This window comes from Cetorhinus maximus, chromosome 4 (assembly GCF_964194155.1).
Source record: "Cetorhinus maximus chromosome 4, sCetMax3.hap1.1, whole genome shotgun sequence".
NCBI classification, from domain to species: domain Eukaryota; kingdom Metazoa; phylum Chordata; class Chondrichthyes; order Lamniformes; family Cetorhinidae; genus Cetorhinus; species Cetorhinus maximus.
The window spans coordinates 168,300,966-168,317,159 of NC_135882.1; the positions used below are offsets into that span (position 1 = coordinate 168,300,966).

Sequence of the window (16,194 nt, forward strand, 5' to 3'; positions counted from 1 at the left end):
GCACACTTACAGATGTTGACTGCAGAAAGCAATTGAGCTCCAGGGTGCTATTGAAGGTACATGTGGCTGTCCCTTCTCCACTAATGTTGGAACATGTGAATACTTAACATACAATTTAAAAAGACATTACACATAGTCCAAACTAAACAATGGAACCAATTTGTTCCATGCTGACATATATTCTGTTGTTCTAACTGGCCCCAACCACACTTTCTGCAGGCTCGTGTGAAAATAAACAATGTGCATTATCGCACCACTGAGTTAGGTGATCACTTGTAATTTCAGACTGCAGGCTGCACAGCAAGACACTGTTCCAACAAAAGGAGAGATTTGCATTTAGATAGCACCTTTCACGACCACAGGATGATTCCAAAGCACCTTACAGCCAACCAGGTACTTTTGAATTATAGTCAGTGTTGTAACCATGGGATCTTTTACGTCCACCCGAGGGGGCAGACCTAAGGTCTCACCCAAAGGCGGGACCCCCCCACCCCCACCCCACTACCCCCTAAAAAAAGGTGCAGTACTCCCTCGGTACTGCACCAGGAGTGTCAGCGTGATTTTTGTGCTCAAGTGCTGCAATGGGACTTGAAACGCAGAACTCATTGATTCATAGGCAAAATTGCTACCAACTGAGCTGCAGCTGATACTGTTCAGGTCTGATGCGGCTGTGTGCAGCTCTGCTGAATCCATGATCAACACCATATAGCCAGCAGTAAATGTACACAGTGATCTTAAGCAGATGAGATTCTTGTGCATGTCACTTACAACCTTTCCTGTTAACATCATATATATTGACTGCTGGAAGCCCATATTTGTTGCCTTCACATCAAACACAGAGAAGCAGGCACATTTATTATTTTAATCCATCACAGTACTTATTTTCACTTTATTGGGGTACTGTGGTGTTCTTTTACACATCATTTCTGTAGGATTTAATTAAATTTTATGGCTTCAGCCAAGAATCCTGGATGTTTTGTGTCTAACTAGGTTCAAGTAGAGTTCAGGTCAGAGATGAATCAGAAGAAAACACAGAGATGGTTATCAATTTATATGATCTCATCTTGCTAAATCATAGAGAAGGCAGGTAAACAGCCCTCAGTACATTGAAGAGGCAGGAGCGTCGAGTTAGAATTCTGACAATAACTAATTGCTTTAACAAAACCAACGTTGAAATTTACAAATTTGAAAAATGTGATTTCCTTAAAATGTAAACGATTAAAGAATAAAATGAACCGACCACAAGAATGGTATCCAACTTTGTTTTAACTTCACTAATCTTCACTTAAACATTTCAGTAAGCATTTTTTTTAAACAATCTATATGACATCAGAACTTCATTTCATGCTCAGTTGCATTGGGTACATTTATTTGAATTCTAATTGACTGATCAGTGTCAGCACATTACAACAGGACATTTCTGGAGGCTTTGGGATGTTGCAAGTTTGCAATTTATTACAGGATTCTGGCCTAGGATTAGGTGGTGGCTTGATTCCTGAACATTACAACATCTGGTCTTTCCTCCTACATTTTACTTCTAGCAGATTGCAAAACACACCTCAGCACCAGGCAAAGGCAGACAGAAATAAAGATCCTGGTGGGGTTTTTTTTTAAATCATCACAAGATTCAGTAAACTTAGCTTTTTGTCAGCTAAATCCCCTCTTACTTGTTCATTTCAGCAGGCAGGGATGTTTTGTAGTGACATTCAAAATCCCAGCTGTTATTTAGCCAATATGGTCGTAACCTCTTATTGAGTGCTGGGAAGAGAGAGGGTTTAAGCTACTTGTGACAAGGTGTCAAAAGTGACAAAATCAAGGCACCTACACCCAATATTCTAGCAACAGTGCCAGGGGAAATGTTAACGGTGATTTGTATTCATCTCTACAAACCACACTTAGCTTCAATCCCCCATGGTCTCTTTAATGTTTAATTTGTCCTCTGGCTTACACTGACAAAAGAATTTATTTCCTGTGGTATAAGCGGCGGTAAATATTTGAGCTGCTTTCCAGGGGTAGAGAACTTTTAATTCCATGTAAAATAGCTTCTGGCTGTGGTAGATGATCCAGCACGGGGGCAAATTAACACCAATATGGACCATTAACATTGGTATTATATGATCAGTTTGGCAACCCGAGGGATTTTTTGTTGTTCTTTAACTTCTTGTAATTAACCAATGGATGTTCCTCACAGAGACAAGACTAAAAGAGGTTCCATGAAGCAACAAAGTCATACTCCAATTCATCATTTTGTTTATAAGCTACTTTGGAAAGTAACTTGAGCTACGGTTAATAGACCAAAATAGCTCCCCCAGTAGCCGGATGCATAATTGCAATGCCTAGTTTAGTACTGTACTGGAGAGACTGGGTTTTTTTTTATTCATTCACGGGATGTGGGCTTCACTGGCTGGGCCAGCATTTATTGCCCATCCCTAATTGCCCTTGAGAAGGTGGTGGTGAGCCGCCTCCTTGAACCACTGCAGCCCATGTGGTATTGGTACACCCACAGTGCTGTTAGGAAGGGAGTTCCAGGATTTTGACCCAGCAACAGTGAAGGGACGGCGATATGTTTCCAAGTCAGGATGGTGAGTGACTTGGAGGGGAACTTCCAAGTGATGGTGTTCCCATCTGCCTGCTGCCCTTGTCCTTCTAGGTGGTAGTGGCTGTGGGTTTGGAAGGTGCTGTCGAAGGGGCCTTGGTGAATTCCTGCAGTGCATCTTGTAGATGGTACACACAGCTGCCAGTGTGTGTGGGTGGTGGAGGGAGTGAAAGTTTGTGGATGGGGTGCCAATCAAGCGGGCTGCTTTGCCCAGTATGGCGTCAAGCTTCTTCAGTGTTTTGGGAGCTGCACACATCCAGGCAAGTGTGGAGTATTCCATCACACTGCTGACTTGTGCCTTGTAGATGGTGGACAGGCTTTGACAAGTCAGAAGGTGAGTTACTCTTCACACGATTCCTAGCCTCTGACCTGCTCTTGCAGCCACAGTATTTATATGGCTAGTCCAGTTCAGTTTCTGGTCAATGGTAACCCCCAGAATATTGATAGTGGAGGATTCAGTGATGGTAATTCCATTGTACATCAAGGGGCGATGGTTGGATTCTCTCTTGTTGGAGATGGTCATTGCCCGACACTTGTATGTTACTTGCCACTTGTCAGCCCAAACCCGGATATTGTCCAGGTCTTGCTGTATTTGATTCCAAAATAGATGATTGGACTGTATACAGTTAGTTGACCTCGGTGGAAAGAATGGTAATATTGGACTCAACATCCTGGAACAAGGTAGGGGAAATATAGCCATGGCCCCCGCTCTTGATTACTAACCGGGAACCCCTGCTGAAAGTGCACATGTCAGGTGAGGAAATGTGATGCACTCACATCTGATGAACCCTGAGGGGGCTTGACAGGGTAGATGTTGAGAAGATGTTTCCACGAGTGGGGGAATCTTGAACGAGGGGACATAGTTACAGAATAAGGGGACACTCATTTAAAACTGAGACGCGAAGGGATTTCTTCTCTCAGAGGGTAGTGAATGTCTGGAATTCTCTATCTCAGGGAGATGTGGAGGCTAGATCACTGAAAGTATTTAAAAGGGAGGTAGATAAATTTTTAAAATATCGGGGAGTTGAGGGCTATGAGGAGCTGGCACAAAAGAGGAGTTAAGGTCTGGGGCAGATCAGCCGTGATCTTATTGAATGGCAGGGCAGGTTTGAGGGGCCAAATGGCCTACTCCTGCTCCCTTTTCTTATGTTCTTATGTGCTTATGTACTGAAAAGCCCACCTGCCTGTCATCTTTTTAATTTATTCATGGGATGTGGGAGTCACTAGGTAGGCCAGCATTTATTGCCCATCCCTAACTGCCCTTGAGAAGGTGCGGCTGAGCTGCTTTCTTGAACCATTGCAGTTCATGTGGTGTAGGTATACCCATAGTGCTGTTAGGAAGGGAGTTCCACGATTTTGACCCTGCAACAGTGAAGGAACGGCACTATAGTTCCAAGTCTGGATGGTGAGTGGCTTGGAGGGGAAATTCCAGGTGGTGGTGTTCCCATGTGTCTGCTGCCCTTGTCCTTCTAGATGGTAGTGGTCGTGGGTTTGGAAGATGCTGTCTAAGGAGGCTTGGTGAGTCCCTGCAGTGCATCTTGTAGATGGTACACACTGCTGCTACTGTGCATTGGTGGTGGAGGGAGTGAATGTTTGTGGATGGGGTGCCAATCAAGCAGGCTGCTTTGTCATGGATGGTGTCAAGCTTCTTGAGTATTTGTGGAGCTGCACTCATCCAGGCAAGTGGAGAGTATTCACACTCCTGACTTGTGCCTTGTAGATGGTGGACAAGCTTTGGGGAGTCAGGAGGTGAGTTTATCGCCACAGGATTCCTAGACTATGACCTTCTCTTGTAGCCACAGTATTTGCATGGCTAGTCCAGTTCAGTTTCCGGTCAATGGTGACACTTAGGATGTTGAGCTTGGGGGATTCAGTAATGGTAATGTCATTGAATGTCAAATGGCGATGGTTAGATTCTTTTTTTGTTGGAGATGGTGTTACAACCGGAATGGGAGGTGTGCGCGTATGATCTCGCCCCAGTACTCCACACGCTGTACATTAATTTAAATGTTTGATTTTATCACCAAAATAACTAATCGTCTATTTCCCCTACTGGTGCCCAGAATAATAGTGTCTTCAACCAGGCTTCTTTCAATAAACTCAGAATGATTGTTTATTATAAAACAAAACTCATTTTTAACAAGTTCCAAGTACTGGTTAACACACAATTGTAATCGGGAAGTAGAACTATCTATCTCTTCCTAAAAGATTCCCCCAGCACACACACACACAGACACACACACACACAAAAACAAAGGACAGATAGAGATGGGCTTTGGAGGATGGGCTTTAAAAAAATAAAGTTTAACGTTTGCAAGGTCTCAATGCTGTCCACCTGGAGTTCCCTTGTGTGAAGTCGGGCAGCTGGTCCTGGTGGATGTCTGGAAGTTCTCACCAACTGGTCTTGGCTTTGCAGGTCCAAATGCAGACCAGTTACACTCAAATGAGGCTTCTCTGGCTTCAGGTTGATAGCCACACACAATTGCAGGCAAGGTAGAGAGAGAGAGAGAGAGAGCACCTCTTAGGCCTTCCTTCTTCAGCTTGTTCCCAACAAGCCTGCCTTCAAAACCACCAGGTTCACAACTTAAGTTTTTTTTCTCTCTCCCATTTGATTTCCAGCAAGTTACCAAATTTTGCCTTTTCAGTCTTTTTTCCCCATCAATTCAAGACAAACAACCAGATCTTCCTCAAGCATCATAAAGGTCAGGTGATTTCTTGGAAGAGGCTGCTTGGTGACAGTTCTGAGGTGAACTTATGACCTTATTTTTTTTTTAAATCCCAGGTTAGCATCCAAACTAATGCAATGTCCTTCCGTTTGGTAAACGAAAAATTCAGTCTTGAGAGATATGATTCTAATAATGATCACTGCCTGGCACTTGAGTGGCATAAATGTTAATTGCCACATCAGCCCAAGCCTGGATATTGTCCAGGTCTTGCTGCATTTGGACATGCGCTGCTTCAGTATCTAAGGAGTCGCAAATGGTGCTGAACATTGTACAATTATCTGTGAACATCCCCACTTCTGACCTTATGCTGGAAGGAAGGTCATTGATGAAGCAGCTGAAGATGGTTGGGCCAAGGGCACTATCCTGAGGAACTCCTGCAGTGATGTCCTGGAAGTGAGATGACTGACCTCCAACAACCACAGCCATCTTCCTTTGTACTAGGTACGACTGCAACCAGTGGAGAGTTTTCCCCCCAATTCCCATTGACTCTAGTTTTGCTAGGGCTCCTTGATGCCACACTCAGTCAAATGCTGCCTTGATGTCAAAGGCAGTCATTCTCACCTCACCTCTGGAGTTCAGCTCTTTTGTCCATGTTTGAACCAAGGCTGTAATGAGGTCAGGAGCTGAGTGGCCCTGGCGAAACCCAAACTGAGCATAAGTGAGCAGGTTATTGCTAAGCAAGTGCCGTTTGATAGCACTGTTGATGAAGACAGATGGTGGATCCCGTTGAACCTTCTGTGACATTTGGAATCTGCTTCACCAAACAGCAAATTTGTACATTATGATGCTTCAATTTCTATGCTAATAACAAAGACACCAGAGAGACTGACACATTACTGGGTGCTATAAGTTATTAGGAATGAATAACTAACTTGAATTCTGCTTGAAAATACAAGGTACATTTAAAATATACATGTGTGCATATTTTCTTTTAAATATAAAATTTCACAACATGCATTTGGTTAGAAGCAAGAACTTGCTCTTCATTTGTACCGGCTGCTTGTGGCAAGTTGATACAACTCAAGAGAGCAGCAACGGCAGCAAACCACTTACCTATACAGCAAAACTTAGTTTTTTTCCTTTTTTATATGCTCTACAAAAATCACTGTACTTTTAACTTACAAAATCTTTGTGCATAGGAAAGGCATACACGATGCTAACATTTGATAGTGTTGTTGAATAACAATGGCCAACTGGTCAACCCGTTGCTTAATGCAACTTTAATCCAATTGATTAGATTGTGATGGGGGAAAAAATTAATAGCCTTTCAAATCAAACTTTAAACAAGATGACCTCTTGACTTGTACTAAAAGATCAGAATATATGCGTATTATATACGTGGGTGTGCACACAGAGCATCTGTATGTACACTTTATTACACACTTTATGTACAATTAAGGCAAATGCACTTCCAAAAAGGGGAATATACATATTTAGATCCATAAGAACTGCACCCTACTGTACTTGAACAATTTGCCAATCGAGATGAGATCTGATGTGTTCCTCCCTCTCTAATTAGATACTGAAATCGTGTTTTAAAACCTAGTATTAAAAAACGCTGTGGTAGAAGAGACGGTCAATTAGCAAGAGAAATTGTCACAAAGGCCAAGGGACAAATTTAGTTTCTAGCTCTTTCCCCACCTGATCACAAGGGAAACAGTCTTTAAATTAACATCTTAACACCATTACTTATTAGCCATTATTAATTAACAAGTAACATCAAATTACCACGGTGTAATCTGGAAATACAAGTTCTGTTACTCACCTGTGGGTTTAGGTCCAGCTTTTATATTAAGGCTGCCTTTTAGGCTTGAAAGAGAGGCCAGAATGCCAGGCCTGTCAGGGTGAGGTACAGTCTCCATTACAACAACAATCTGAGCTGTGTGGATGGAAAACTTCTGAAAGAAGGACACCGTTTTCCAAATGCTTCCTTGACCCACTGCCCTCTCAGTAAATGGTTCAGGTTCATTTCTCATACCAGATGCTGATGTAAACATCTCCTCTTTACTATAAACTGTTTCAGGGGAGACTGCAGCTTTGGAGGTGATCTCAGAACCATATCTGGGCAGGATCCTCTTTAAAAAATTTGTTGCTTGATCCAGTTTGACAAGGCTTAAGTTGACTTTCCAGGGACGTGATAATTCCAAATGAACTTCAGCTGTTTAAAAGAAGAACAGAATGTTTTAAAAAAAAATCCACTCATATTCAAGAAAATACCAGTTAAAGGCCATGACATATATGTCAAATCAAAGGGGTTGGTCTAGTTATTTTGCTGAATATGTTTAAGAGTGCCACATGCACAGTGGTGGCATCAAGAAAGTAAAACAAAACTATCTGATTCTGTGCACGGAAAAGAAAATTAAACAAGTTTCATAGGCTTATTTATGGGTTTTTTCCGGTTACTGGAGGAAATTACAATAACACACACAACTGGTTTCTGATCATTAAATAATCCTCTTATTTCCAGTTTTAATAGTCAGAAATGACCTAAATATAGTTTGTTGCTTAAAACTGTTTAAAGGGCCATTACTATTCAATTGTACAGAACATCCTTAAACGCAGTCGTTAACATAGAGTCTTCATTTAAATCTGTGTTATACTCAATGTAGCCAGCAGTCATTGGACGGTCAAGAGTAGAGAGAATCTTCATATTCCTCAAAAGCGAGCTGTTCACAGAAACTATTTACTGTCTTTGAAATAAAACATTGAACCAAAATTTTCTCAAGAGCACATCTTGTGCATATTAGTCAATTTGTCAAATCCACAGGCTCCTTACCAACACGGAGAGAAATACAAATCAGCTAATTTTTAAACAATACATTAAATACCACATAATAAATATCAAGTTACGATTATACGGTGTGGTACGTTAAGTAATGGACATTTGGGGTTACGAGAGGTGCATGCAGTCCTAGGGTGGAGCTGGGCCTACTTGTGCTATAAGTTCAATTAGAAATCCCATGCATGTCTGCACTGCTTCCTTCGAACATATGTTATTCTGTAGCAGGCTGGTCTGCTTTTACTTTGCATTTGCCTTTTATTAAAAATAAAAAATGGTCACTGCTGTTGTAAGGGAGTAACTAACAGACTCCCAGCCTAGAGTTCTGTTAAAGACTAAAAAAACCCATGTATAATTGGATGTCATTAAAGTGAAATATCACATCAGGCTCAATATGCTGGAGGCGCTAAAATATAAGAAAATAACTTTGCTGTAACCTTTTATTATTTGATTTTTTTTTAAAAATAAGGTAATGCTAATAACAAATATGCGCCGTTAATAACAACTGATACACTTACAGCTCAGAAAAGATTTAGAAAAGCAGGTTTCTTGTAATAACTCCCATCTATGCTACTATTACACATCTAAAAGATTATTCTTAGACACATTTTTAGGCAAACTGTAACTGCACATATGAAGTATAGCGAAACATGAAGGCAGGCTTGGGGCGGAATCGCCCCAGATTTGCACTAAGTGCAGTAGCGGGTGTGAAAAAAAACGTTTTACTTGTTGGCCACAATAGTGGATTTTTGCACCGTATCATCCCCTTCCTCCCTCAGTAATAATGCATTCACGGGAAACACTCCGGATCCTTGGTGGGTGGGCTCGGATTTGCTCGCCACGCCGTGACCTCAGCGCTTCTTTGCTCCGGTCGTCATATTTAAAGCGCACCAGAGTGCAGCCTACTTCATGTCTACAGACCAGGACTGCTCCAGGCAACAGATAGCCCCGAAAGCAAAGGAGACGGCAGCCCCCAAATTTAGTGACGCCTCTCTGAGGCATCTGCTGGATGCAGAGAAAGGCTGTCACAATGTCATCTACCCCCACTCTGGCCGCAGGAGGTCCAATAGAATCACCAATCCAGCCTGGGAGACGGTGGCAGCGGTGGTCAGCGCCAACAGAGCACAGAGGAGGTCAGCCATTCAGAGCTTGAAGAGGATGAATGCTCTCATCCGTTCCACCAGGGTAAGTCAACCACCTCATCACTTTCAACACACACCCTCAAACCTCTCACACATCCACAGGAATCTTACACCGCAGGGGACAGTGCCACTAACCCTCACACGCCCCCTCACAATTCCATTAGACTCATATCCTTTGGAGCTCACTTCCTCATCCCGTCCATGACTCCGCTCACCAAACATTCCGCGCAGTGCCATGTGCCCTGCTCACACTCTTTCCATCTGTTTTCATGCAGTAGATCTGGCTCAAACAGGAGGGAGAGGTTCCAGGCCGGAGGTGGAGTGCCGCACATTAGGCCCCTCATTCACTTTGAGGAACATGCCATAGCGCTGACTGGTGAGGACATGGCCTGCGGTGATGGTGAGGTCTGCGGCGAACATCCATGTGAGGATCATACACTAGATCATCCCTCTCTCAACGCAGCTGTGAGTGCTCTCTCTTCTGTTGTTGACTCTGCTGCCATGTATTAATCATCTCTACTTTGGTTCACAGGGAGCTCTGGCAAGTGGCCAACACCCTCAGCCAGCCAGTCCCTCAGCTCCATCCAGATCCTCACCTCCAGCCAAGAGGACACGTCCTTTATCGAAGAGCTGGAAATAAGCAGCCTGGAAGACCTGTCACAGCGCTTACCCACACTCTCCACCAGTGCAGAGACACACACCTCGGTGGGACCTAGATCTAGAGCAGGCTTGGTTCACAATCTGGTGGTCACTGCATGGACACGTGTTTGCAGCAGGAGATGACAGGTTCAGCTGAACTCCCAGCACTCGGAGGACTGCTGGGCAAGAGGCATCTGTGAGGTCCAAGTCAGGTGGTGAGCCTCTGGATTCGGCCTTACAATTGTGGAGAGTCAACAGAAGGCGGGGGAACATCATGCTGCGCTGTTGGAAGCCCTTAACAGAGTGGCACGCGAGTGGGAGGAGTGCATCCGCCTGCTTTCTGATGAAGTGGTGCTTGCATGGAGGTCTCCGTGGAAGGGTGGCAGACGCCATGGAGGCCTTGGTCCAGCAGAACGCGGACATGCGCGCACAGCTGCACTCCATCACGGTAGCCATAGGTGAGTTCCTGCAGTGGCAACGTGAGGAGGTGACAGGACACTTTGATTCCCTCCAGGTGTTCCTGCCCCTCAAGGAGTCAGGCCGGGGCGCTCGGGCTCCCGAAGGGAGGAATAGTGGCTGCTGGACACCCCTGGGTCATCCACTCAGGAATCTCCGAGGCTGTCCTCTCCCTCCGAGTCTCCTTTGCCTGTGACCCCCTCAACATCGTCCTCTGTCACTGCAGAGGGAGCAACTGGCCCACAGGAGGACAGCCAAAACAAGCTGGGGCCCTCAAGGTCTCGACTCTCCAGAGAACGCACGGCAAAGTCATTAGAGGCAACAGGGCCAACCATTGCACAGGCTGTCTCCACCCCTGCTGCGGATGTTAAGGCAGCACCTAGAAGAGTGGTAGGCCAAGAAAAGTTAAAAAATTCTGATCATGAGTGGTTGCATGGGTGAACACATTTTGTCGCTTTATAATCTGAAAATATATTCACTTTCACTGAATAATGTGTAATGTCGTCTTCCAGCTTCATTTACAGGCTTTGCGAGTCCTCCCCCTGCATTCTCCCACATTAGCAGTTCAGCTGCACGCAACCGGACCACGAGTGATTTTGGAGGGAGAAGTGTGTGTGTGGCAGGGCCTTTCGGAGCCCAGTGCAAGCACTCTCCCACACATGCGGAGCCTTCATCCATCACACATCCCACTATCTTGAGCATTTTCAATGCTGCTGGGGTTCTCTTTCAGTTGTCCACTGATCTGACCTGCATCTCTGCCCATCCACAGACCACACTCCCATATAGCGCTTGTTCCCACCCAACAGGAGGCTCCGCTCACTTTCGGTTTGTACAGCATAGTAGTCATTAAGTTTTTGATTAGCTTCCCCCATCCTTCCCCTCCCCTATTCATGTCCCCACTAACCACCCTTGCCACACCTTCTATCGGTACTGACACACCCTCACCCTCCCACTTTACCGGCTCCCTCAGCCCCCTCTCGCACTCACCATTCCCTCCTACCATGCCCACCCTGAGTTTGCTCCCCAGGAGGCTTCCATTGACTCCACAGGCCCCTCTCTTGCACACTCACCTAGACATTCTCCACCACCGTACTCCCGCCCCCCACCCCCTCCGCCGGGCACCTTCCCCCCCTCCGAACTCCCCCCTTTCCCCAGATACCTTCCCCCCTCCGAACTCCCTCCTTTCCCCAGATACCTTCCCCCCACTGAACTCCCTCCTTTCCCCAGACACCTTCCCCTACTCTGAACTCGCTCCCTCCTTTACACCTTCCTCTCCCCTTATGCCTACCTCCCCACTTGCATTCTTCCCCGTTATATCCTCCGTTATACCCTTGAACACCCTCCTACTACCCCCACCGACACTTTCGTTTCCCCCCACTCCCTCCTGACACCTTCGTCTCCCATCTTCCAGCCTCACTACCATCCCCCCACCCCCACCTCCACCCTGCGGTACACCTTCCTCTCCCGCTCACACCTTCCTCTTCCTATCCCCACTTTGCTATTCAACCATACCAGCCCATGGTGAAGTCCATGAAGTTCCAAAGCAGGCCCAAAGCATGAACGGAAACCACATGGCAAAGTCCGTGAAGGTCTGAAGCCTCAGTGAAGTCGAAGCTTCTGCATGGAGACCTCCCACCTTTTGTGAGCTGCTTTGCGGCGGAGCCATGTGCATGAGGATTCACCAAGCATGCGATGCACATGTTCTTCCAGGGTCCAGTAGCTTTAGGGCTCCAGCATATTCTTCCCTTTGGATGTCCGCGATCTGAACAAGGTCCGAAAGGTAAGTCCCGACTTCTGCACGTCACACTTGTCCAGACGTGTTCTAGGCTGGAGCGTTTTCCTGCTGGCCTAACGGTAAATCAGGAATGTGGGGATGTTTCCAGTCAGGTCATACTTTCAACCCATTAGCGAGATGCAAATTGAGTTCACGCCGGCCTCCAGTGGGATTCGCGATTCACCGTAGCAGACACCATCAGATGATTCCGCTGTGATTTCACACCAGCGTGAAACCAATTTCTGCCCCACCCACTGAACTCACCCCCCTCCACCGCCCACTATGACACCCGCCGCCAACAGGAGCGGATGATTCCAGCCCTGGGAGCAAAGATTCTGCTTTTTCAATGAAAGAAAGAAAAAAAACTTGTGTTGATTTAAGCACCTTTCATATCGTCAGAACCTCCTAACTTGCTTTTTGGTCAACAAAGTATTTATGAAGTGGAACGTAGGGAATCACAGCAGCCAAGTTGAACACAGCAAGATTCCACGAGCAGCAATGAGCTAGAAGACCTGATAATCTGTTTTGGTGATGTTGGTTGAGGGATAAACATTGCCCAAGACACCAGGTGGATACCCCTGCTCCTCTTCAAACAGTGCCTTGGAATCTTTTACACCCACCCGAGAGGGAAGACAGGATTAAATATCTTAAAGAAAAAGGTCAGTACACCCCTCCCTCAGCCTTGATTTGTGCTCAGGTATCTGGAGTGGGGCTTGAACCTACAACCTTCAGACTCAAGAGTCAAGAGTGCTACAATTGATCACACAATGTTTGAAAAAGAAATGCAAATATATTATCTACATGGGATTTTTCACTAGATTCTGAAAAACAAAAGCCTCCAAATTACATTTATGGGTTAGACGTGCTGCCCGGGAAGAATCCATGGTATTAGAGTGATTGTATCACAAAGAAAAATTAAAAGAACACTTTCCGAAAATGTAACTCAAATAAAGACAAAAAGGTTTCTGGTAATGAGACCTTCAATGTGTATACTCGTATTTGTAACTGATGTAAAACTGGTGTATGGAAATTTTTTTGCACTTACAAATGTGTTAAGTAATTACACAGCTTTGAAGAATTTATTTAATTTAGATGAAGTTATTTATTTTCCTCTTCAAGTATATGGTTTGAATCTATGCCCGGATTTGAAAGAGCAACCCTTCATGTTCTTAGCTGAAAATTCAAAGGAATCTGTCAAAAAAAGTTACTACATTCCAGAGACCAGGCTTCTAACTATATCAAGTCCATCTTCGTACTATGAAAGCCCCACCCGACATAACACAAAAGCATGCAGGAGAGGAGAAGCATTCTCGCATCTGTACTGGATAGATTAGGTGCAACTTCGATACATACCTTCCTGAGTAGTGGCATTCATGATAAGCAAAGAAAGGACTGTAAAGTGGAAGTATCAACAGTAAAATTGCAGCCAGCTGTCAGAGTAACATTTTGGAACATAAATAATTGGCCATCTGCCTGGTATATGGTACTGGGTTAGCCTGATGTTGGTTTCCTTAAGGACTGCTGCCTTCTTCCACATCTGCTCTCCCAGGTTTTGCAGGTAGTGACACAGCACTGACCCTATTCATCCACTATAAGGCAGGTTGCATTGCTCACCTCTGAGGGGATACCCTAGAACGTCAAGCAGGACAACCTTCCTAGCATCCATCTCATCCAGCAGGGGATTGAGTGCCAAAATGCTCCAGCATTGGGCCAGAGACTCCTTTTCCTGCCTCCACAAGCTTTGCTTGCTGCTAAGAAGTAGAGCTAGCCTCTTTACCTTGCCATGTTCACAACTTTAGCAGTCCCTCACGAGTGACCTCCCAATGTTAAGCATATTTCATGCTTAGAAGTTTGCAATGCAGAGCCAACCCCATCCGAAACCCCCTAACAACACTTGGAGAGGCTGGGATTAATCAAGGACAGTCAACATGGTTTTGTTAAGGGGAGGTCATGTCTGACCAATTTGATTGAATTTTTCGAAGAGGTGACCAGGTGTGTAGATGAGGGCAATGCATTTGACGTAGTCTTCAGCAAGGCTTTTGATAAGGTCCCGCATGGGAGACTGATAATGAAGGTAAGAGCCCATGGGATCCAAGGCAATTTGGCAAATTGGATCCAGAATTGGCTGAGTGGCAGGGAGCAGAGGGTGATGGTCAAGGGGTGTTTTTGTGACTGGATGCCTGTGTCCAGTGGAGTTCCACAGGGATCGGTGTTGGGTCCCTTGTTGTTTGTGGTATATATAAACGATTTAGACTTGAATGTAGGAGGGTTGATCAGTAAGTTCGCGGATGACAAGAAAATTGGTGGGGTGATAAATATTGAGGAGGATAGCCTTAGATTACAGGAGGATATAGATGGGCTGGTTAGATGGGCTGATCAGTGGCAAATGAAATTTAATCCAGATAAGTGTGAGGTGATGCATTCGAGCAGGAGAAACAAGGCACGGGAATACATGATGAATGGTCGGACCCTGGCAAGTACCGAGGATCAGAGGGACCTTGGTGTGCATGTCCACTGGTCCCTTAAGGTAGCAGGACAGGTAGATAAGGTGGTTAAGAAGGCATATGGGATACTTGCCTTTATTAGCCGAGGCATAGAATATAAGAGCAGGGAAATTATGCTGGAACTGTATAAAACGCTGGTTAGGCCACAGCTAAGAATATTGCGTGCAGTTCTGGAATCCGCATTATAGGGAGGATGTGATTGCACTAGAGAGAGTGCAGAGGAGATTTACCAGGATGTTGCCTGGGCTGGAGAGTTTTAGTTATGAGGAGAGATTGGGTAGACTGGGGTCATTTTCCCTAGAGCAGGAGAGATTGAGGGGGGACATGATTGAGGTGTATAAAATTATGAGGGGCATAGATAGGGGAGACAGGAAGGAACTTTTCCCCTTGGTGGAGGGATCAATAACCAGGGGGCATAGATTTAAGATAAGGGGCAGGAGGTTTAGAGGGGATGTGAAGAAGAATTTTTTCACCCAGAGGGTGGTGGGAATCTGGAACTCACTGCCTGAAATGATGGTACAGGCAGAAACCCTCATAACATTTAATAAGTATTTGGATGTGCATTTGCGATGCCATGGCACACAAGGCTATGGACCTAGTGCTGGAAAATGGGATTAGAATAGTTAGGTACTTGTTTGACTGGCGCAGACTCGATGGGCCGAAGGGCCTTTTTCTGTGCTGTAGACCTCTATGACTCTAACATTCTGGTGTTACCAATGACCAGAAACTGAACTGGAGCAGCCATACAAATACTGTGGTTACAAGAGCAGGTCAGAGGCTGGGATTTCTGCAGAGAGTAACTCATCTCCTGACTCCCTAAAGACTTTCTACCATCAACAAGGCACAAGTCAGGAGTGTGGTGGAATACTCTCCACATGCCCGAATGAGTGCAGCTCGATCAACACTCAAGAAGGTTGACACCACCCAGGACAAAGCAGCCCACTTGATTGGCACCCCATCCACCACCTTCAACATCCTTTCTTTCCACCACCAATGCACAGTGGCAGCAATGTGTACCATCTATAAGATGCACTGCAATAACTCACCAAGGCTCCTTCAACAGCACCTTCCAAACCCACTACCTCTACCACCTAGAAGGACTAGGGCAGCAGATGCATGGGAACACCATCACCTGCAAATTCCCCTCCAAACCACACACCATCCTGACTTGGAAATATATCGCTGTTCCTTCACTGTTGCTGGGTCAAAATCCTGGAACTCACTCCCTAACAGCGCTGTGGGTGTGCCTACACCACATGGACTGCAGCGGTTCAAGAAGGCAGCTCACCACCACCTGCTCAAGGGCAATTAGGTTGGGCAATAAATGTTGGCTTAACCAGCATTCCGTGAATGAATAAATTTAAAAAAGCACTTTACAGCCAACAAAGTGCTTTTGAATGCAGCAGTCAATTACACACAGAAAGGTCCCACAAACAATAACCAGATAAAGGCTAAGACAATTTTTTGCTTTTTGTGATGTTGAGGGAGAACTATTGGTCAGGACACTGGGAATGGCTCCCCTATTCTTTTTCCAAACAGTGCCATGGGATCTTTCACATCCACCTCAGAGAGCAGATG

At 45.3% G+C, this 16,194-nt stretch overlaps 1 protein-coding gene across 3 annotated transcripts in view; it reads right to left on the reverse strand.

Moving 5' to 3' along the window:
• vps13b (vacuolar protein sorting 13 homolog B) overlaps positions 1-16,194 on the reverse strand; it is a 1,109,808-nt gene that overhangs the window by 157,777 nt on the left and 935,837 nt on the right. For all 3 annotated transcript variants that reach the window (XM_078541117.1, XM_078541119.1, XM_078541118.1), the window contains exon 36: positions 7,088-7,480. In XM_078541117.1, the coding sequence (XP_078397243.1) occupies positions 7,088-7,480 (393 nt within the window). The remainder of the gene's footprint in view (positions 1-7,087; positions 7,481-16,194) is intronic.